This window comes from Elaeis guineensis, chromosome 1, assembly GCF_000442705.2.
Source record: "Elaeis guineensis isolate ETL-2024a chromosome 1, EG11, whole genome shotgun sequence".
Lineage (NCBI taxonomy): Eukaryota > Viridiplantae > Streptophyta > Magnoliopsida > Arecales > Arecaceae > Elaeis > Elaeis guineensis.
Window position 1 is genome coordinate 183,274,907 of NC_025993.2, and position 22,675 is coordinate 183,297,581.

At 37.5% G+C, this 22,675-nt stretch overlaps 2 protein-coding genes across 5 annotated transcripts; both read left to right on the forward strand.

The window, feature by feature from the left end:
* The first annotated feature begins 2,378 nt into the window (after nt 1-2,378).
* Nucleotides 2,379-14,386, forward strand: LOC105040031 (protein GFS12). Of its 4 annotated transcripts, none has more exons than XM_010916411.4 (17): nt 2,381-2,667; nt 4,573-4,607; nt 4,733-4,804; nt 4,920-7,094; nt 7,405-7,732; nt 7,876-8,091; nt 8,184-8,256; nt 8,351-8,556; nt 8,651-8,713; nt 8,878-9,086; nt 9,172-9,283; nt 9,440-9,961; nt 11,036-11,331; nt 12,362-12,605; nt 12,682-12,755; nt 13,536-13,671; nt 13,996-14,386. In XM_010916411.4, exons 1-17 carry the CDS (start codon nt 2,416-2,418, stop codon nt 14,146-14,148), a joined length of 5,166 nt encoding a protein of 1,721 aa, XP_010914713.2. In that variant the 5' UTR covers nt 2,381-2,415; the 3' UTR covers nt 14,149-14,386. The 4 variants fall into 4 exon arrangements, with proteins under 4 accessions (XP_019704181.1, XP_010914713.2, XP_019704179.1 ...); XM_019848620.3 differs by having other exon boundaries at nt 13,999-14,386; XM_019848622.3 differs by lacking the exon at nt 13,996-14,386 and having other exon boundaries at nt 2,379-2,667; nt 13,428-13,563.
* A 1,777-nt stretch (nt 14,387-16,163) lies between these two features.
* LOC105040033 (pentatricopeptide repeat-containing protein At5g48910) lies at nt 16,164-20,854 on the forward strand. Its single transcript, XM_010916414.4, has 3 exons — nt 16,164-18,159; nt 20,187-20,248; nt 20,770-20,854. The coding sequence occupies exon 1, from the start codon at nt 16,266-16,268 to the stop codon at nt 17,892-17,894; it is 1,629 nt and encodes a 542-aa protein (XP_010914716.1). The 5' UTR covers nt 16,164-16,265; the 3' UTR covers nt 17,895-18,159; nt 20,187-20,248; nt 20,770-20,854.
* Nucleotides 20,855-22,675: the final 1,821 nt, after the last annotated feature.

Here is a 22,675-nt window from a genome sequence, read left to right on the forward strand (position 1 = left end):
ATTCATCAAAAAAAAAAAAAAGGAGATAAAGCTAGAGTTTGTAGCATGGGGACCAACAGAGCGCATACATACAGGCATTTCAGGATTAAAGCATCATATTATACATATAATTCCCAGGTTTATTAATGGTCTCATCAGTGTTTTGGTGCATGAGGTGTTATAAGAGGTGGATTGAGTTATCCCATTCTGTCATCCAACTGTATGTATTTGACAAGAAACAAACAGATATAGTAAAGATCAATCTCCGGTAAGATCAGCAGTACTTGGTTGAGTTTTTTTCCCAAGCTAGAGAAGGGAAAGAAATTTTAGGATAAGATTTCTTAACTTCTCTGTTAGAAGCACAATAACTCAACCAAAATTAAATTGTTGCAATTGGAGCGTTCAAAATCAGAGAGAAATAAAGCATAATACTCTGCATGATATTATGTCAAACATGTGGTGCGTGAGTGTATTCAATCATGCAAGAAGTTTATTCCATTAGTAAAATCTTGAGGGATGGAAATAACAGAGGAAATGGAGGAGAGAGGGAGTGACTTACAAAGGTGCTCATCTTTCAAAAATAATGGAGGGGATGCGTTGGAAATCATTTCTGACCCTGTCATTGAACTCATCATGCATATAAAGCAGCTTCAGTTCCCGCAGGGTGGTCATGTGCTGCAATCCCTCGGGAAGCATCTTCAACCATCTGCAATATGTGATGGTTAAGTGGGTGAGGCTGGGCATCGCCCCATCCTCCACCCTCCATTCCTCTATATCATAGAGACATGATAATAGCAAGTGTTGCAGTCGAGGAAAGCCATCAGCAGAACACGGCATGCTCTTCCCTAAATATGTAGAACGAGCTCCTTTGCGGTACTCAAAAAGTATCACAGGATGCTGTGCATATTTTGGACTATCCATTCAAAAAAAGATAGTTATATGATGTTTATCTAAACTGTTTAAATATCCTTGAGATTTATCCATTTTTTTTTTAAATATTTCTATGCGCACGATCATTAATCTTTTAATGGACGTCTCTGAAGTATGTATAGCACCTTGCAGTACTTTTTAAGTACCACAAAAGATCCGTTCTATGCTTTCCGATATATGCTCTAACATAGAACCTTCTAATATGAGCTTGGTGAGGTTCAATGAGAGTTGAGTGCTGTCCGAGAGCTGCTCCTGTTTGAACGATCCCTCCAGATACAATGAGCAGAGCTTCTGCAGGTGTCGTGCGTGTGCTAAGAAGATGTCTCTTGGCAATTCTGCATCATGCAGACTCGAGGAGAGGAGGCTGTCCATTTCCTCGAGTGATTTTCCAAATGATTCACTAAATATTCTTTCATATGTCATCTCCGTGGAGCCTAATGTAGTAACCCAATTTTTGATGAATCTTATGCCTAGCAAACGGATCATATCCATAACATCCCGTCTATCTAGGTCCAAATCAGGTTCATCGAACATGATACTTAGAATCTGCAGGTTCTCGTGATCACCACTTATGGGTGCACTTAGAAATAGAAGAAAATTAATATTTAGGATGTTAGCCAAAAATCTCCCATTTTATTTTACAGGATGTCATTATATGAATATATAATATCATCATTCGGATCTGAAAGGATATAATATAGTCAAAACTGCCTTCGGTAGGCATTTTAGTTGAAGGATCTAACAATTTTAATGTTGAATGTGATCATTTTGCCTCAGGATATCATAAAAATATTCAAAAACATACTTCCGAGCTGATGTCATAATATCAACTTAAAATATCATGACATTCTGACTTATTATACTTTCATATAATATTTTTACGACATGCTGTATTCAAAACTGAAAAGAGAACTTTATTTGGAACCTACTTTATACCTATTCAAGAACCTCGTGCAGAATTGTGGCTGAAAATTTTTTTCTTGAACGGACAGAACCTCAATAAAAGGAGGAAAAGGAGAGAGAAGAATAGCATTCGATACGTCCAGATAGATGGTAAGATATACCAGGATTGTTTTGGAGGAAAAAGATATTTTGGTCATGTTAAAATTGAACCAAATTTAAAAAATGGATTATGATGTGCATTTAATATACTCGGTGATTGGATAGGGCATCGCTTCTATTTTTCTCCGCACCTATGGATGCCCGATTACATCAATCATGAGGGTGCGATGTGGATCATTCGGATGAGGTGGTGCGGTGCACAAAGAATTTGGCCATGTCAAATAGAGCCCGGCATTTCTCTGTTGCAAGGTGCCTGCAACTTGGGCTTTAGTCATTGTGGGGCACTTTCTAGTGGCCCTGGGGACCTAACAGCCCACTATCAAGAACGACCCACTAACCTAAGGTTAAAAGAAAAATTCAAGCTGTCGGATGGATGATTTCATCCTAAATTAGATCGACCAATCAGACGGCTCATATCGCCCCGATGGTTCCTCTTGCACCCCTATGGACTCTCCATTGCCTTTTTCTCCTTGTTCAATTCGGCCACGGGAGGAGCTCCGGCGAGATCCCCACACCGCCGCCGCCGCCAAAGCCGCACTCTGGTCCGCCTCCACAGGGAGAGCGATGGGGGGCGCGACGTTTCCGTGCTTCGAGTGCTTGGAACGCATCATCCGGTCCGATCTCTCGGCCGATCTCGTCTTCCGCTATGGGGTCTCCGACTCTGCCCTGCCCTTTGGCTCCACCGCCGTCGTACAGGTCTCAGTACCGTCCTTCCATTTCCAGAATCTTGCTTCTTTTTCGTTGACTAGTTTCAGAGATTAGATCATTTTGTCTGCTAACTGAGGTTTTCGTGTGTAGTTGCGAAATTTCAATCCTTTCTCGTAGATTTTATGTGCTGTTCTTTTCCCAACTAGATCTGGGTTCAAAAATTCGAACTTTTTGTTTATTTAACGCAGGTTTTAGCGTACCTAGCAAAATCTCGTTCCGTTCCCTTCGATTTTTGCTTGGCTACTGTTTTCCTTGGGACTTTGTTCTAAAAAATTGATCTTTTTGTTCTATAACTAAGGTTAGTGTGTGTTTAGCAAACATGCAGGTTTTATGAATTCCCATGCCAGTTGCTTTCTAACGAAAAGACTGTTTTGTTGGGATTTGGTTGATGTATGTGAGAAGAAATCCATGGACCCGGGTTGATATTTAGTATTTATGAGTTGGGAAAGGATAGACAGCAGTGTGGTGAAGAGGGCTATTGACTTGGACGAAGCAATTAGGGTGTGTTTGGTTTCGCGATTGGAATTGGTATCAGAATGAGTTGGAATGGGAATCGGAATAGCAATGGGACTCCTCCCAACTGGAATGATGGTCGCTCATCCATTCCCATGCCAGAGCCCAACTCCCCCCAACCCAACATGCCTGTAATATATTGGACCATGAGCAACCTTTGAGTCTTGTCTTTGTAAATTAGTGTGATTAGCAAGTAAATTACAATGTCTCGCATGATATCTCTAATGTACAAACAGTTGGCAGGCTTTGGTATGGAAATAGCACAATCTTTTTTCATAGATGCTTCAAAAATACACTATGGAACTTTTGAATCATTCTTTTCTTGTCTTGAAGATGATATTGGATAGTTTTGCACTACTGATAAATAAGTTTTATTTTTAGTCATTTAACCATTAAAGTTTAAGATTGATTGTTAAATTCATCAGTGCTGATGTGCTTACATATAAAATCACCAACCATGCTCTAAAGCAAGTAACTAATTGCCAAAAGGTGACTATATCTATATAAGTTAGCACAAGTATTGCTTTTCTATGGACCCAAAAACCCCTGAAGGCAATCTGAATATGAAGTTTAATTTCCTATCCAGATAATGACCTAGCTGCTGAACATTGAAAGTTAGGTTTTGAAATGAATACTAACTCATCTTGAAATGAACATGTACATGAGAATATGTCTTCAGCAAGAAAACTGAGTTATTTCACCAACAAATCAACTCTTTGGTTTTTAAGTTTCTCAAAGTCCCCGTTTTCAAGTGGCATAAAAGAATTTACTGTCAATGTCAATTTAGAGCTTTCACTTGATTACATAGGCAAAAAAATATTGTGCGGTTAGAATGGTTTAATGTCACCCTCAGGATTTTCTTTTCCCTTTCTTTTGTTTATGAGGTACAATGGTGTCCAAGACATACTAAAAAATACTAAAAGATTCTTGTCAAGGACTAATGTAATTTATGTGATTGAGATCTCTTAGCTGTACAATATGTAGTAAAATTAATGACTCTATATTGAGGGGACATGGTGATTAAAAATAACTGCTGTCTTTGCCACATAGTACTTTCTCTCAATTTGGATGTGGAGATGACGTGGTTATTTTAAATTTCAAATAGGTCTCATAAGATCTGTATGATTTTATTCATTTAAAAATTGCAGTAATTCATTATTTTAGTTCCTTTTGGTTAATACATAAAGGATAACCTATGTTCCTCCAATCCTATATACTTGTGTTGGACTAGTTGATCCTGTTAGTCTTAAGTGTTTAATATGCCTGCCATTTTCTTTCTTATTGTCTGAGACTGGTATTAAAGTTGCTCCATTACTGATGGATGATGCTGATTTTTCTTTTTTTTTTTTTTTTTGACTCATAATCTTTCCGTTGCTGCAGTCATACTTGAACCAGGGAACAGAAAATACTGCAGGGTAAATTAAGTTTTCCCATCTATCTCTGTTTGTCACATCAATTTGAAGCTTTTGCTTTTTCCCCTTCCCATCAACTTGTGTTCCCTTCATGTCTCATGTTGGAAATCTGTAGTGCTGAATTGCAGTGAGGAGGTCTCTTCTCAAATTGTGCTTGTGGCAATATCTAATGATGATAAAAAATTCTTGGATGCAAATTTGTAAGTCATTGTGTTTTTCGCTTATGTATGTTAAACAAGTATCCTTATCTCTGGGAATGTGCAAACTTGACACCTAAAAAGCTTTATGATGTATGCATGACCTCACTTCCTGCAGTGGCCGCAACTATTTGGACAATGATTTCACAGATGGTAAAGAGGAGATGTCTTTGTCAGAACAAGATCATTGTCAAGCTGAACTTGATGCTGCTATTCTCAGTGATGGCGTGCCATTTTCATCGGGTGATGATTCCCTATGGTCAGGGGAAGGTCTGGTGGCCCGGAATATTGAAGGTTCCACCACCATTTCTTACAAACAGGAAACATGTTTAAGGGTGATCGCTGCATTGGGTCCATTTGCTTGTGTCCATAGGGGCTCCTCTGCCACTATCAAAGATCTAATTTGCAAATATACATCTGAATTAACTGAAGACTTTGTGATTTCATCTCTAAATCTCCTAATGGAAGGAAAATTAACTGGGGGATATGGTACAGATCTTTTAAAGTTGGTTGGGTTTCCTGCATTCAGCAAGAGCACTATTCCTGCCAGTGTGAGACATCCTAACATTTCCCCTGTTTTAGGTGTTCTGAAAACACCTGCATATGATTATTTATTGCATGCTAAGGCTCCATACACTCTAGAAAGTGTTCTGCACTATAGCCCCAGGGCATTGAAATCAGATTGGAACATTAGATTTTTAATTTATCAGGTGCTTTCTGCTTTAGCATACATGCATGGTTTGGGGGTTGCTCATGGAAACATATGCCCCTCCACCATCCAGTTAACTGATTCATGTTGGTCATGGCTGAGCATCAGTGACATGCATCTTCTGAAAGGTTGCCTGAGTTTGAAAGAACCTGCTTGTTTGAGGGCATGTTGCTGCATGGAGAACTGTCCTTGTCAAGCTATTTATGCTGATTTGAAGCTGTCAATGTCTATGGATTGGCATTCTGATTTCAAGCGGTGGTGGAAAGGTGAATTGAGCAACTATGAATACCTTCTTGTCTTAAATAGATTAGCTGGGAGGAGGTGGGGTGATCATACATTTCATACAGTGATGCCCTGGATCATAGACTTCAGTGTAAAGCCAGATGAAAATTCTGATGCTGGCTGGAGGGACCTCAAGAAGAGCAAATGGAGGTTGGCAAAAGGTGATGAGCAATTGGATTTCACATATTCAACATCAGAAATTCCCCACCATGTTTCTGATGAATGCCTTTCTGAATTAGCAGTCTGCAGTTACAAAGCCAGAAGGCTACCTTTGAGAATACTTCGTTCTGCTGTGCGCTCTGTCTATGAGCCTAATGAGTATCCATCTAACATGCAAAGACTTTACCAGTGGACTCCAGATGAGTGCATTCCTGAGTTTTACAGTGACCCTCGAATTTTCTCCTCTATCCATTCTGAGATGAGTGATCTGGCTGTGCCGTCATGGGCTGCATCTCCTGAAGAATTTATCTCATTACATCGAGCTGCATTGGAAAGTGTTCGTGTATCGCAAGAAATTCATCATTGGATTGACATAACGTTTGGTTACAAGCTTTCTGGCCAAGCATCTATTACTGCCAAGAATGTAATGTTGCCTGCATCTGATCCATTAATGCCAAAATCTATGGGGCGTCGACAGCTCTTTATGAAACCGCATCCTAAGCGACGTGGAACCATACCTCACCCTCATTATCACAGCCATGAAGAATCATGCAGTAAGTATCAAGTTCACGGAAATGATAATGAGAAAAACTCAAGCATGTCTTCTGATAATACTGGTCAATTGCACCTTACTTCTCAGGATCATTTCCCTTCAGGAACTGGTTTCTTGGAAGATTTAGAAGAAGCCACTTTATTTTGTGAACATGCACGCTATTTAAATCCAAGCTACAGTTATGTAGAAAATTTTGTTCAGAATTTTTCACCTGTGGAAGTTCCACTAAATGAGCCTTCCAAAATGGAGAATTTAAAATCACCTTCCAGTGCTCCCTCAATGCCATCTGATTTTAGTTTAAGTTGTCTTCTTGAATGTTTTGAGGCTGATGATAGTGGTTCAATGGGCTTTCAAGAGTTTTTGCACTGGAGACAAAAAGCATCCTCTTCGGGAGTAAGTTCTGAAGATCTTGCAGAGGACATATTCTCCGTTGGGTGCATATTGGCTGAACTTTATTTGAGGAGGCCACTTTTTGACCCTATTTCATTAGCTGCATACAAGCAAAATGGCATCCTACCAGGAACAGTGCAGGAACTGCCTCCTCATGTTGCACTTCTTGTTGAAGCATCCATCCAGAGGGACTGGAAGAGGTATTCGACATTCTGTGATTAAAAACTATGGTCTGAAATAATATAGGATTTGGTAAAAAAGAACATGATAGATGGATTCTTGACCATATAGAAGATATCTTACACTGAAACTGTGATTATTCACAATGGAAGTGGAACAACTAAACTCTCTTGCTGGGAGAAGGAAAATGAAATAAAGCACAGTGTGACTCTTTATTATTTATGTACAATATTTCCTTCACAATAAGTTCATCCTGTTAGTGTCTCTAGTATTTTATGCATCATAATATCATATGCTTTACTGCCTCTCAGTGCTTCATTTTCTCTCCAGGAGACCATCTGCAAAATGCTTTCTGGAGTCACAATACTTCCCTCCAACAGTCAGGTCTGCATATTTGTTTCTTTCTCCACTTCAACTGGTGACTAAAACTGGTCATCGCCTTCTATATGCTGCTAAACTTGCAAGTGAAGGAGCCCTGAAAGCTATGGGAAGATATGCTGCAGAAATGTGTGCACCCTACTGCTTACCACTTATCACATCACCTTTGTTGGATGTTGAAACCGAATCAGCTTTATGTCTGCTGAAAGAGTTTCTGAAGTGCTTGAGCATTCAAGCAATAAAAGCTTTGATTTTGCCCATCATTCAGAAGATTTTACAGGCCGGTTAAGAAAAAACCAATATGACGATTTCATGTAGCTTGCTTTTGCTTGTTACTGGTTTTGCCAATTTGCATGCTGCATTTTGTGCGGGCATAAGAATTTACACTTTCTGATTTTCTATATGTTACGATTTTTACTACAGGTATCAGAATATTCACATCTGAAGGTATCTCTCCTCCAAGACTCCTTTGTGCGGGACTTGTGGAACCGATTGGGTAAACAAGCATATCTGGAGAAGTTACATCCTTTAGTGATCTCTAGCTTATGCAACTCACCTAACAAGATATCTGCTTCTGCTGCTGCTGTCCTTTTGATTGGTTCTAGCGAAGAGCTTGGTGTTCCCATTACAGTTCAGCAGGTGAGTTTTGCAGGATGAGTTCCTTGATTAAGACCTCTCTCAAATATAATATACAATATTGGATTATTATTAACATCAAAATCATGTTCCAGACAATATTACCACTAATCCACTCTTTTGGGAAGGGACTTTGCACTGATGGAATTGATGCTCTGGTTAGAATTGGTATTTCAGTTGGCTATGAGATTCTCTTTTATGGATTTTCTTTTCTTCATGGCTGTTAGTATTCATAATCTATTATGGATCATTTGATTAACAGGTGGTCTTCTTGGAGAAAATTTTATTGTCAGGCAGCTTCTGCCTTTACTAAGGAATGTTATTCTCTCATGCATCGATGTTTCTCAGATGAATAAGCCTGAGCCTGTGCAGAGCTGGAATGCTTTAACTTTAATCGATAGCTTTTCCACCTTAGATGGTTTGGTCTTGGTCTTGCCTGTAGAAATAATCCTTAAGGAGTTAATTCAGGTTTAAGTAGTTTTGGTTGATTCTATTTATTTTATTTATTCACTTAATTTGGAAGTTCTTCATTTTCTTTATTGTTCTTTTCTTATATTTGCAGGACAAAATCTGCCTCCATGTGAAGGCTCTAATGCAGACTCATATGGATCTTTCCGTGATTCAGGCAACTAACCCTGCGCTCCTTATCCTTTCTTTTCCTTGGGATCCATTTCTTGTTTTATAGTGTGTTATCACATGCTAATTCTTTTCATCCTCATATTATTTGCATGCAGCATATCCCCATTTTTTTTTTTAATATTTGCTGAAACTATCTGCTATCTTGGCTAGGTTGCTGCAACTACACTTATTGCAGTCTGTCAAAGGATTGGACCAGAATATACTTCTGTATGTGTCATGCCGCAACTCAAAGAGCTGTTTGATGAGCTGGCCTTTTCTCAGGCAGCAACTTATGGAACTGGTCCTGATGGTAGAGATTCTAAGGTTTCTCAATTAAAAATAGGCGAAAAGTTTCAGATTGAAACCAGAAGAGACCTTATGTAGGTGAAAACAATATTAATTTTGGAGAGCTCCTACAAGTGCCCTAATGATGTAATGATATATGAAACTGTGACTGTTTTGCAGCTTGCTTTTGTATCCTCCAATTGCATCCCTTATTGGCATAGAGAATCTTCGCAAGTGTTGTCCCACATGGTTTCTTTTGGAGCAAATTCTTCACAAGATTTACAAATGGAAGGTAAACATGCTTCTTTTGAACTGCCAAGGGGCCCAAGAGCATGCCTTTGTTTGTTGGTGATCCCAAGGCTATCTTCTTGTACCTTCTGCAACAGGCTATGCTATTCTGTATACTTATAAATCATCATTCTAATCCATCTTACACTTTTATTTTCAGTGGGAGTCTTTTGGGGAAACTTGTAGAAGTGGTGGTGAAATTTTGAACTCTCAAAGGCTTGCATTTGGAAAAATTTCTTCATCAGAGTACAATCCAGCCAAACTATTGCTTAATGGTGTTGGTTGGTCTATTCCGCAATCGCAAGGAGTTAAAACTGGCATGTCTGTGATAAATCCCAGGCTTGTAAATGAGCATCAACAAACTGCAAAAGTAAATAATTCAGTAACCTCAAATCTTGGCAGCCATGAACCATGGTTTTGGTTCCCTAGTCCTGATGCTAGTTGGGATGTTCCTGATTTTCTTGGACGCAGTGGAGGCTTAAAAGATGAACTTCCTTGGAAGATCAAAGCGTCAATTCTTTACTCCGCCCGTGCTCATCCTGGAGCTCTGAGATCTTTAGCTGTTTGTCATGATGAATGCACAGTTTATACTGGAGGAGTTGGTCCTGGATTCAAAGGAAGTGTTCAGAAGTGGGAATTGCCTAGAATGAACTGCATATCAGGCTATTATGGCCATGATGAGGTTGGCTTCCTTTATTGTGTTTTCTGAGGATTTCATTGTTACATCATTAATGTGAATTGAGATATTCTTTCTTTAAGATCAGAAAGCTTTCATTTTCCATCTTTCCATGAAGAAAAAAAAAAATATTATTGTAGTTATGTGATGTGCATGTCACTTGCCTTTTAGGATCCGTTCTTTGGTGGATAAATATCATGAGAAAGCTAGTCAGTTTTTTCATAGACCAACTTATCCATGTTCTCACACTTCTTTAGGTAGGCAAATTATTTCCTCATGGACAGTATTTACCTATGAAATGGGGGGGTCAGTTTTATCCATTTAGATGGGTAAGTTATTTCTCATCAACTAAGACAATAATATTTTTATGTCATTTCTAATATACCCTTAATCCTATAATAATAACATAATAATATATAATACTATCTTATGTATAATATAATATAATATTATTATTGGATAATGATATTTTATTATTTTAATATAATATATTATTATACTAATATAATCTTATAATATGATATATTATTTTAGTATTACAATATAATATTAATATCTTATATTATTATAATATGATACGATATAATATAATAATATATTATTTTAATATATAAGAATATTATATACTATATTGTAATATATATATATTTTATTTTATTATATGTAATATAATTTATTATATATAATATATATCTATATTGATGAATATATATTATATAATATTATATAATATTATATATTATAATATATAATATAATATATTATATTATTATGTATAATAATGTCTATATAATAAAGGGTTTTATGCAAAATATAGATAGATCTTAGCAACTTATCCAAGAAACTAGTAATGCAAAAGAACATGGATAACAGATTTTTGAGCTATTTTCCAATGCATAAAAGAAGATGGAAAAATTATTTTTCTACCTAAATGTTGCTTGGAAAATACTTACCCAGAAAATACAAATTTCTGAATAAGTTTTTTATCCTCAAAAGATCAGGCCCTTAGGTTTATCTCCATGTTTGTCTATGTTTGTTTCTCCATTACTACTATCATTAAGAGGTTTTATTTTTTTGTAGGTGGTGAATGCTATCTGCATATTATCTGTCAGTGGAAGGATAGCTTCTTGTGACGGTACTATTCATATATGGAATGGACAAACTGGGAAGCTGATAGCAGCATATGCTGAATCATCAACAAATTTCCCACTGTCGATGTCAGCCAAGGTGAATGCAGAGCAGCCCAACATGCTTACTCCAAATGCACTCTCTGGTGGCATACTGTCTAATGCATTCAGTGGTAGTTTGTACACATGCATGAATCACATAGAGATTGATGATAAGCTTATAGCTGGCATGGGAAATGGTTCAGTCAGGTAATTTTTGAATTCATTATTGGCCACATGTTAAATACATAGTTCACTTGGAATGAGTTTTCCAGATAATTTCATATCCTTGAACTGATTTCGTGCTATATATAATGGTGTTTATCTTCTTCTTTAGGTGGTGTTATTTGCTCCTGTTGTGCCTGGAGATACTTGTATTTAATTATATAGAACTTCTGGTGATTTTCCTAACCATCAGAAGTCCAGAAAAAGTGGAAGAGGCATGTAGATGTAGGAACATGACAATGCTGTGGACATGTATATGTTGCTGCAACTACATTAAGGATTTTTGTTAGCTGCATGCTTGATAATGTGGCTACTGCATTTATCTGAAAAGGTTATCACTATGTGAAAATAGTTCAGGTTATTGGATGGCTACAATAATTTTAATCAGAAAGCTGAGGGATATGAAAACGTGTTTTGTGGTGTGGATAGCATATCTAGTTATCTGCATGACCAAATCTCTTATGTCTTTTCCGTTTACATCCAACCCTTCTGATTTCTAATCTAAACTTTATCCATACTCGGTTTCTCTCTCTCTCTCTCTCTCTCACACACACACATGTTGTGCTTGTGTTGCTTGCAAACCTATGGCTTTCGACTATAGCCGGAGGGCAGAATTTCATTCTACCATAGCTATCCTTCAGCAAGGAATTGGAAACTTCGGCATAAGCATGACCTTTTCTTTAGGCGGAAATAATGCATGGCCATTTACTGGAATAGACTAGTATGTTTCAACACAAGATGTGAATGATTGCTGTCAGGTTGACAACCAGTTGTGAAAAATCTCCTCATTCTAGTTCTATGTAGCCTGCTTAACTGGGTTTGGCTGCAGAGACTATTTTAGTAGGAGGTTTGGTTGCCAATTTTATGGTGTCATCAAGTTACTTTGATATATTTCCTCTCCTTGTTTCATCTTCATAAAAACATGTATGCTTAAAAAATAATCTTTTTACGAACATGCTTGTACTTATATGCCAATGTATATGCTTATTATTGTTTATAATGTTACTTCATGCAGGTTCATTGATGTTGTTCAAGACCGGAAACTGCACCTGTGGAAGAGTGATGTAACTGAATATTCTTTTTCATCGCTTGTGTCAGCCATTTGCTCCTGTGGGTCTGAAAAGCTTCAAGCAGAGAGAGCTGTAGCTTCGCCATCTTGGATTGCTTCTGGGCTTAGTTCAGGACATTGTAGGTTGCTTGATGCGAGGAGTGGAAATATCATTGCTCTTTGGCGAGCACATGACGGCTACATTACTAAGGTATGCTTTGTGAAGCAGTTAAATCAGATATCATTTGAATATTATGTAATTGTTGGTTAAACTTTGGTGTATGCAGTTAGCATCTCTGGAGGATCATTTGCTTGTATCCAGTTCTCTTGATAAAACCTTGCGAGTTTGGGATCTGAGAAGGTACTATTGTTTGACCAGTACCATCTATTCATATTTTATAATCTTATTCTACTGTTTCTGTATCGGATAGTGAAAGAATTTTTATTTTGAAATGGAATGTTTGCTTAATTAGACAACTGAGTAGTATTAAGAATAAAGAGAAAGGTAGAGGAGCCACTTGACTCTTTGTCATCAAATACCATCACATATTAAAATATATACTCACCGCTCTTTCTTTGTAATTTTTTAAAAGTTTTGGTATATCAAGACTAAGTTTTTCTTATTATGTTAAGTACCTTCATCCTCCTTCCTGCTGAACAACTTGTCAACTCATATTTTTGAATTGAAATGAAATCTATAATGTTACCTGAAGTTTTCTCAAGAAAAGAAAAAAATAAAACAAAATTAAATTTTTGGCAGCTAGTCACTGGATGTGCACCTCTTTTTTTTATTATTTTTATTTCTATTTTTTTTAAGGAAACAGTAAGCAGAAGGCACTGAGTGCCAAAAAACTTTTATTCAAATGTGCACCTTATATGTGTAAGAATTGGATATTCCAAATTCCTTGCTGGAAAAGAAATGTGTGTGTGGAAAAGAAATGTTACGCACATATTTTCTTTCTTTCTGCCTTGATTTTCTAATTATTCAATGGCTTGCTATTTATTACTCCTTGAAAACACTTTGCTCATCTAGGTGGCACGACAACATCAAGGAAGCACATCATAGTTTAGGAAACAGTGTGTAAGCAGAGCAATGAAAGCTTGTACCTTGACTGAATTTTTGCTCAACATTGTATGGCAGGAACTTGGCTTCTCAATTGAATGTTTTTAGAGGCCATTCTGATGGCATCTCCAGCTTCTCCATTTGGGGTCAGGACATACTCTCAGTTTCCAGAAATAAGATTGCACTGACCTCTCTTTCTAGATCAACCGCTGAAGTATGTAAATATTAGTCTATCTTGCTTTCTAAATGGAGTTATACATATTAAGATTTTAAACATGCTGCATTCTTGAATCCTTAAACACAACATTGTGGTCTTTGACCACCTGGAATTTGTGGTGGGTTCATTTCTCAAGGACCCTACTGTTTCAGTCTGAGCTTCAGCAAGCTCCATTATTGACCTCCCTTGGAACTTTGCAGAAAAGCTTCCGATCTTTCGGGATGTGACACCATCTTTGCTTATCACTTATTTGAAAAATATGCACAAAATAATCTCTCATTGTTTCCTTGATTTATTCCCTGATGAATGGTCCCTTGGCAGCAGGGCGGACAGCATTGGCTTTCACCTCAGAAGCTGTATTCTGCTGATAAGGGGATGAGAAACCTCTCGGTGCTCTCCACCATCAGTGTGCTTCCGCTCTCACGATTATTTCTTGTGGGAACAGAAGATGGTTATCTGAAGATCTGTTGTTAGGGATTTTGCTGAGCAGTATAGTTTCTGCTTGCATCATATTCAGCTGCAGTTCTTTAATTTTATTGGCAATTCAATGTACATTGCATGAAATATTGTTGTAAATTATCTTTTAAGAAAAAAAGGAACAACCATGGGCACCTCACCTCATGGAGGTGATGTGCCGTCTATGTTTTGTGTGACATTGTGTTTTGGTTATAGCAGTATAAAACAGGAAATAAATTTCCTACTGGGTTTGTAATGCTGTCTAGCCATTTTGGACTTTTTTGCTGTATACCCTTGCAGAAAACCCAACATAAATATAGTATGTCATCCTCAAGTTTGAGTTGGGATTTGCCAAATTGGAATTGGGCTCCGATCTGAAGAGGCACTGCCACCATTTTTCTCAAGAGAAGAAAAAATAAATCATAAGTTAGGAGTAAATGATAGTTGCATTTGAATTTATTGGCTGATGCTCAATGGTTGCATCATTCTACAAAATCAGATGGGTATAAAGCTAAACATAAAGGATTTTTTTTCTCTTCATTTATTTCTTGCCAGTCTCCAGAGGTGGAAATTCTTTGTTGTTAATAGATTGGGATTGATGATAATTGGTCGGTTTGCTGATTACGAGACATAAGGCTATTTAAGTATCAACCTTTGTAGATTTTCCATACAAAAAAAATCACGGCAAAAGAGAGGAGTTTCCTACGTGGGTTGTCTATCCCCTAACCTTCCACATATTTTGGAATCTTTGCGATGGATTCTATGGTATAGCTTTCTGCTCTCAAGGTTTATTGCACCAGATCTTAATTGTTTAGCTTCCGTTAATTGAATATATTGTTGTGATGCAGTCTATTATTTCGGGAGATTGAAGCATGGTTTTAGATGACAGCCAGTTAAATTTAATAACAGGCCATTTTAAGGCCATGTTTGTTAATTTGAGAATTTAATCGTGTACGATGACCCAAAAAAGATGCTATATATCATGAACACTTAACATTATAAAAAGGGTTATAATTTGCACATTGCCAGGGTCTACTGGAATTTTTTGCAATTTTTTTGTTATTTTTTAAAATATCTACGGCACGACCATTTAAGTGTAAAATGATGTTTCAAATAAAAAGATATCTATAATGCCACCATTTTGCTTTTAAAACGCCATCATGCACGCATGCAATAATGAACAGTTAGTACACGCGGCAACTAAATATTACAAAGATAAATTTTTGAATATTTTAGCCTAATATAAAATTATCTTGGCTTTTTAAAGGATTTTTAGTAACTATAATGATGTTATTACCTTATGATGTATGCCTATTGTGATAATAAAATTTGTCATGATATGGCATAGAATTGGACAACAGAATTGTGCAAGTTGGTGCCCAATGATAGAAATGGACAATTTTTTCCTAAAAAATAATTAATAAGTTAAGATATCGTTTAGCATCACTTTAAATTTTAATTTTTATAATCAAAATTTTTTATATTTAAAAATATAAATACATTTGATATAATTAGTTATTAAAAAAATAAATATGATGATAGTTGCGGAGATGAGGGTAATAATATTAATGGTGGGCCAACAATGATATGGCATAATTAGAGACTATAGATGTAGTGGTGAGATGATGATGGTGATGATTGGATTATCAGTTATACAGTATAAATGATGATGATGACGAAGATATAATTGATATAGTAGGATGAAGGTGATGACTTAACAATTGTAATTATGACGGTGGTATTGATATTAGCAGAGATAATGATAGCAATAATGGTGATGAAGATCGTGATGTTGATGATGATATTAATAATGATGCTAAAAATAAAATTTTTATTTTAAAGAATATTAAAGATAAAATTTTTTAATTTTTTTTAAATAATAAAAATAATTTTTTAAAAAAATAAAAAATAATAACAGTAGTATAAAATATAACTTTATTTTAATTTTATGATTTTATTTTTTAAAATATAAAATAAAAAATAAATGTGATGCCAAATAGGCCAATGATTAATCCACTGGTTCTCAAAGTGAAGGCCTTGCGCTGAGCAAGTTAGCTGCTCAGAATAATATCAAGCATCGAGGGGAGACGAAGCTATCTACATTTTCGACCGTTAACAAGCTGTTGAAGTTTGAAATGTTCGCGCAATTTCCTCAGCATCAATTGCCTCCTCCTCCTCAACAACATGGAAGACTTCCAAAGAGAATCCACAGAGCTCCTAAGGAACCCCATCACCGCCTTCCTGTCATCACTCCAGAAGACACAATCCTCAAATTCCACCAGCTTCTCTCTGATGGCGCTCTCACTCTCCATCATGACACCTTCCGATCCCTCTTCAAAGCATGCCGTGTTCTCTCGGCCTTAGAAGAAGGCCGGCAGTTCCACGCGCAGGCCGTCAAAAGAGGCGTCCTTTGTGATGTTTTTGTTCGGAGATCTCTTGTTCGAATGTATGCAAAATGCCTTGCTTGCTATGATGCTCATAAAGTGTTAGCAGAATGCAACGTCCCAGATGTTGTTTCTCAGAATGATTTGATCATAGGGTTTATAAACAATGGAGATTTGGAGACTGCCCGGAAGATTTTCGATGGAATGGCTGAGAGAAATGTAGTTTCTTGGAGCATTATGGTTGATGGGTATGTGAGACATGGGCTGATGGAGATTGCTCAGGACCTCTTTGATGCAATGCCTGAGAGGAATCAGTTCTCATGGAATTCATTGATATCTGGGTACTTGAGATGTGGCAACGTGGAAGTTGCTCGGGGCATCTTTGACCAGATGAGGCCAGAGTGGAGTGTGATCACTTGGACAGCTATGATCTCGGGATATACACAGAATGGCCGGTTCAAGGAGGCCTTGGACCTTTACCTCGAGATGCAAATTGCAGGTGTGGCACCAAATAAAATCACCCTTGTGAGCATTCTTCCAGCGGTTGCACAGCTTGGTGCTCTCAGTCAAGGGAGGTGGATCCATGCTTACATGGACAAGATGGGTATGGAAGCAGATTCGATCCTTGGTTCGGCTCTGGTCGACATGTACTCAAAATGTGGCTGCATTGTGGATGCTGTTGGCATCTTTGAAAAGCTCAAGCATAAGGAATTGTCAGCTTGGAATTCTATTATTTTAGGTCTTGCAGCCCATGGTCGCGGTAGGGAAGCCCTTTGTTTTTTCTCAAGAATGCAAAAGGATTCCCTTAGGACCCCTAATGATATCACGTTCACTGGTGTTTTAAGTGCTTGTACACATGCAGGTTTGGTCGATGAGGGCCAGATGATTTTTGATCTCTTTACCAATCACTACAAGATAATTCCGAACATACGGCACTATGGGTGCATGATTGACCTTTTAGCCCGTGCAGGGCTTTTGAAAGAGGCATTGGAGTTGGTGGAGAAGATGCCGGTGGAACCTAATGCAGTTATCTGGAAGACCCTGCTCAGTGCATGTAGAATTCATAAGAAAGTTGAAGTGGTCGATCGTGTATGGAGAAAGATAATTGAGTTGGGCCCTCAAGATAGTGGGTTTTACACACTTATCTCCAACATTTTTAATGAGTCTGGGCGATGGGATGATGCGGGAAAGGTGAGAAGGAAGATGAATGATTTACAGGTTCGGAAGATTGCAGGTTGCAGTTGGGTCGAGGTGGATGGGGTTGTTCATGAATTCTTGATGGGCAGAGAGAGTTTTCATGCTCAAAGCAGAGAAATTCGTTGTGTATTATATGAGATGGAGAATTTAATCAAATTGGAAGTATATAATGCAGAGCAGTAGAGTCAGCTGAACAGAAGTATAGAATCAATTAAATCATTAGCTCAAAATATATAATACTTTGCTACAATATGATGCTTGGTCCTTTAGGTGTTTTGGAATTGGCATGCAGAGAAGAATGAGTGCCATCTTTAAAACCAGCCTAGCAAGGTTCTGCATTCCAACAGCATCTGGGAACAACTCAGGGGTTTAACATTGATCTTTATGGGAAAAGGTGATGAGAACTGGAATATGAAGTTAAAAATCTCAACCAAAAAATGTAAAAAAGGTATCATCACCCTTAGAAGCACTTATACTTTTCCCTCTACAATCAAATTGTCATACCATTATTAACATATCCACCAGTTTATTCGTGTTTATTATAATGTTATAAATGTGAAAATCATTGAATTTCAAATAAGTCGTTTGAGCATTATCTACTGACCTCAATGCCTGAGCCTCTGTTTTAGTTACTTAGGTTAAAGATATCAGAGAAGTTTGTATGTTCATATTTGAATCATGTCTGGCAAAACCTCAACCTTGTCTCAGAAATCTCTTCAGACTCTTAAAATATAGCTCACCGCTGCTTCCGTCATTTTTTAGTCATATCCCCAACCTCCTCATCAATTCATATGAGAAGTAGACCAAGTGAGCATTTAACTTTCTTGTAATTTAATTATGTTTGGTTCCTCACTCATATTTAATTTATCATTAAGTTTCAGTGCAGCATCTTAATTCCACTCTGCACATAGACAACTCTATACTCTTTGATGAAATGTTGCAATCTTTAGTTTCTCTCTATTCTCTCCCGACCATTTGTTTTTCCTTTTTTTGTAGTCTCCCAAGTATTCTATATCACATTTTATGCCATGCTAGTTTTCTGGAAGACTATGCCATGTTTGTCAACTTTTGTCTGTTATAGTTTCTCTTTGTAAGTTGGCAATAGAGGTTCTGCTAAATTGTCACAACCCATTAATATTGTCCAGTGCGTGGCTAGCAGTTTCACCAGCTCTTACCTTAAAGAATGCATTTATCAGTTGTAAGTATATTGTGTAAGTGCAATATCTGGGCATATATGCTGCAATCCAAACTATTACGTTTCAGCAAAAGTAGTTGTGTTAACCGCATGATAGGAGAGGTTCCCGATGATTTAGCTTACCTTCATAGTATTTGTCATCCAACGGCACACTAAGAGTTTGTTTTTTCTTGTTTTTGTGTTTTTTTTGTCTTTGGTTTTTGTTTTTGTTTATTTATTTATTTTTTAAAGATCTCTGTTAGTTGATCTTTTATATTAGCTGCAGTATTGACAGCTCCTCTTCTGCAAACTAGCATGTAAATTTCTTCGTCATGTTTCAGTTCCATATACTTATTTTTATTTGGTGCTTAGACAATATAAATGATATGATTACATTTGGACATTACCGAACTATGTATTTTTTTTTTGGGGGGGTAGAAACCGAACTATGTATTTGAAAGCGGAATTTGAAGCTTAATCCACCTGAGTTGAACTAAAAAGGATCCTCAATGATCTCTGCTTCTTATACGACTTTGGAGGGTTATCTTTGCCAAAGACATGGTTGTGTTACCATAACAGCCCCTAAATTTTGATCTTAAAGGCATAGTATTGTAGTTAGACATATTATCTCCGTGTCAGATGCGGGGCGCCCTAAGATTTTTTCACCTCCCCTCTTCCTCATTCCTTTCATAGTTTTGCATTAATTTTCACTGGTCTGCCAGGTACCACAAAATAGAACTGCACTAGTTGGTGGTTGGGTTTCTGGTGCCAGGAATTTAAACATCATTAATATTCTGACATTGTTATTTACTGCAACATGCTAGTTGGGTCCGTTCATGGGACCCAAACCTGGATGATAAATTTGTGGAAAGATGAGATGGCTACTAAATGAATGCATCTTTGGAAAAAGTAAAAGGGCAGCATTGGAATTTAGGTGAAGCTGATCCTCTCAGTCCTTTCTTCCTCCTTATCCTCAATCGTTACACCCTGATCCCATCCCTCTTCTTCCTCTATTCTGATTATAGTCAAGAAAACAAGACTTTTGAAACAAAATCTTTTGACTCAACAAAATAAATTTTTAAACCTTAAAGACTTGATTGAACCATATGACAACCCTTACTTACCCAAGGTGATCTCCTTCTCTTTAAACTTTTGCATCACTAATGGATAAATGAAAAACAGAGAAGATATAAGCAATTATAGTTCTCTTCTTCCTTTATTTCCTTCTTTTTTTTTTTCTTTTTCATTTTTCGTTTTAGGATCTCCACCTTTGGTGACATGATCGCCTCCTCACCTTGCAGGATCTCCAGAAAACTGGCAGGCCCGGTTCAGAACTCCTTTGTTGACCAGAAGAGAAAGGAAGGTGAGTCACAATCTTTACCTTCCATTAATGTCCTTCTCTCTTTAAGGTGTCCAACTAGATGTCTATCCAACACATTAATGGTTCCTTGTCCCATTTTTGGGTCCGAGTAGCAGCGCTCTTATATTTATGCCACCTTATGGTTGGTGGTTCCTCTCTCTCTCTCTTTTAGGCAGATGTAATTAGACCCACTCCAGTTTTGTAGATTGAGTGGTATGCGTATCACTAGATTCTGATGGCCCCTTTGGACCAGTCAGAGGAAACCAGGCGTCCACAAGCCAGTCATAGGTCCACTAGAGTGGAAGGGCCATGAAGGAGGCTCACATGGTAAAGGAGCTGGTAATAAAAATCCCCTTAAAGGCTCTCGCTGCTGCTAAGCTGGTCCTGAGTTATTGCTTTTGCTATAAAATGGCGTTGGTACACCACCTCACTATCCAAGCAAGCTCATTTGAGAGACCAAACCATGGAGAGGTCTACCAATGAGATGGTGCTGATCCTTGCTCTCCTCCTTGCCACCTTTGCAGTGTGTCTTGAGGGAAGAAACATTCAGAGCGAGCCTAAACCTTACAAGCCTCAAAATTTCTTGGGGTTTGGGGGCGTCGTTACTTCTCCTGGGCTTGGTGGCGGCGGCGGCGGCTTGGGTCTGGTTCCCGGGGGCTTTGGTTTTGGCACGCCGATCTTTGGAACCGTCCCCATCATCGGAAGCGTGCCTGCAGCACCTGGCGCGGGCCTCAGAGCTCGTCGAGGTGGAAAGCCGTGACGGGATTGCTGATATTGGACCTATGTTCACTATGTAGAGGGCGATATAGAGCCTTTTTGTTTGTTTAAGTGTGCTTTCTGGTGTTTGTAGCTTGTTAAACTTACGATGCTATGGAGCCTCGGATAAACTGTTGTTTTCACACTTTAGCGTGGTTGTTAGCCCATTCACTGGTATGTAGCTTATCTAGTGTGGTGACATGTAACCATATCGGTGCGTTTTGGTACTCAATGTGATATTTGTAGCTCATGTTAGTACTCAATGTGATATATGTAGCTCATTCTCTCTCTCTCTCTAACCATATTGGTGCGTTTTAGTACTCAATGTGATATATGTAGCTCATTCTCTCTCTCCCTCTCTCCCTCTCTCTCTCTCTCACACACACAGAGTAAACGCATCCACTATATAATATTCCCCTTCATCCATCTTTATATAATCTTCTTCATGCACTTGATCTTCCATAATGTTATTTATTTATTAATTAAACTCGTGGGCATGAGTTTCAAGACTCCATCATTACTCGGACATCTCAGATTTTTTTTTTTTTTTAAATACATTCTTATACTCTCTCTCTCTCTCTCTCTCTCTGTATGGTTTCCTATCACTTTATCACTTTTTGGAAATATGATCCAAGTAGTACGCAGCATATAAATAAAAAAGGGAAAAAAGCAAAAAGGGGCAGTCCTATTCAAGTCGCTGGCCCCACTGAGATTGCAACCATATAGCGGTTCATGAGAGTTAATCCGGATTCAAGATTGTTAGGTACTTATCTTTTACGAGAATTTCACCTCAAAGTTCGATTGTTGGTGACTCGTGTTTTAGCTCAGATAATATGGAATATGGTGAATTTAAGCTTAAAAATGACCGAGATCCAATATCATGGTAGAAAACTAACACTAACGCTGGAGGCTGTCAATTTCTTGAGTAAGATTTTTTTTTTTTTTTTAAAAAAGAAAACTGCCATTGGGGCCGGCATCGATCACCGTGTTCCTTTCTGAAAGGAAAGTGATCACGAGGAATATGAAATCATCTAAAAGATTATCATACAACAATTTTCAACAATAATAATAGTTGTTTTGAAATGCTTGAATGCCGGAATGTAACCTAAAAAAATATTAAAGAATGTCACGGAGAATATTGAACTTCAGTATTCCTGTAGTACTAGGGAGGCTAGCTAGCTTATGCTTATAGTAATTGTGAAGATGTTTGTTGGGTTAAAATAATATTTTTTTACTTTCCTTTTTGTCTTATTTTTCCCCTTTTTTTTTCTTGGGAATCCACATTGTTACCACTTTACATGGATTGGGTTCATTCTGACATTGTGCTTTTGATTTTCAATGTATTACTTTCCAAATGGGAAATGAAACTTGTTGATTTTCTTTCTATCTCATACTTAGTATCTTTTGAATTAATAACTGCTGTTTTCCTTTCACTTGTCTAGATTAAAGTAAAGCTTGTTTGGTCCTTTTACTTCTCATTTATGTCCTAAGGTTCTTGTTCTTTGTTTAACTCAAATGTTTGTACGCCTTAACCATCGCAATGTTCATAAATCATCTAGATGAAGGTTCCAAAACATCTAAGCTTCGTGATACTGAAGTAAAATTCAGTATTGGAGGACATAAAATCACTACCAAAGGATACTAGATACAATATAAGAGATATAGGCTTTATAA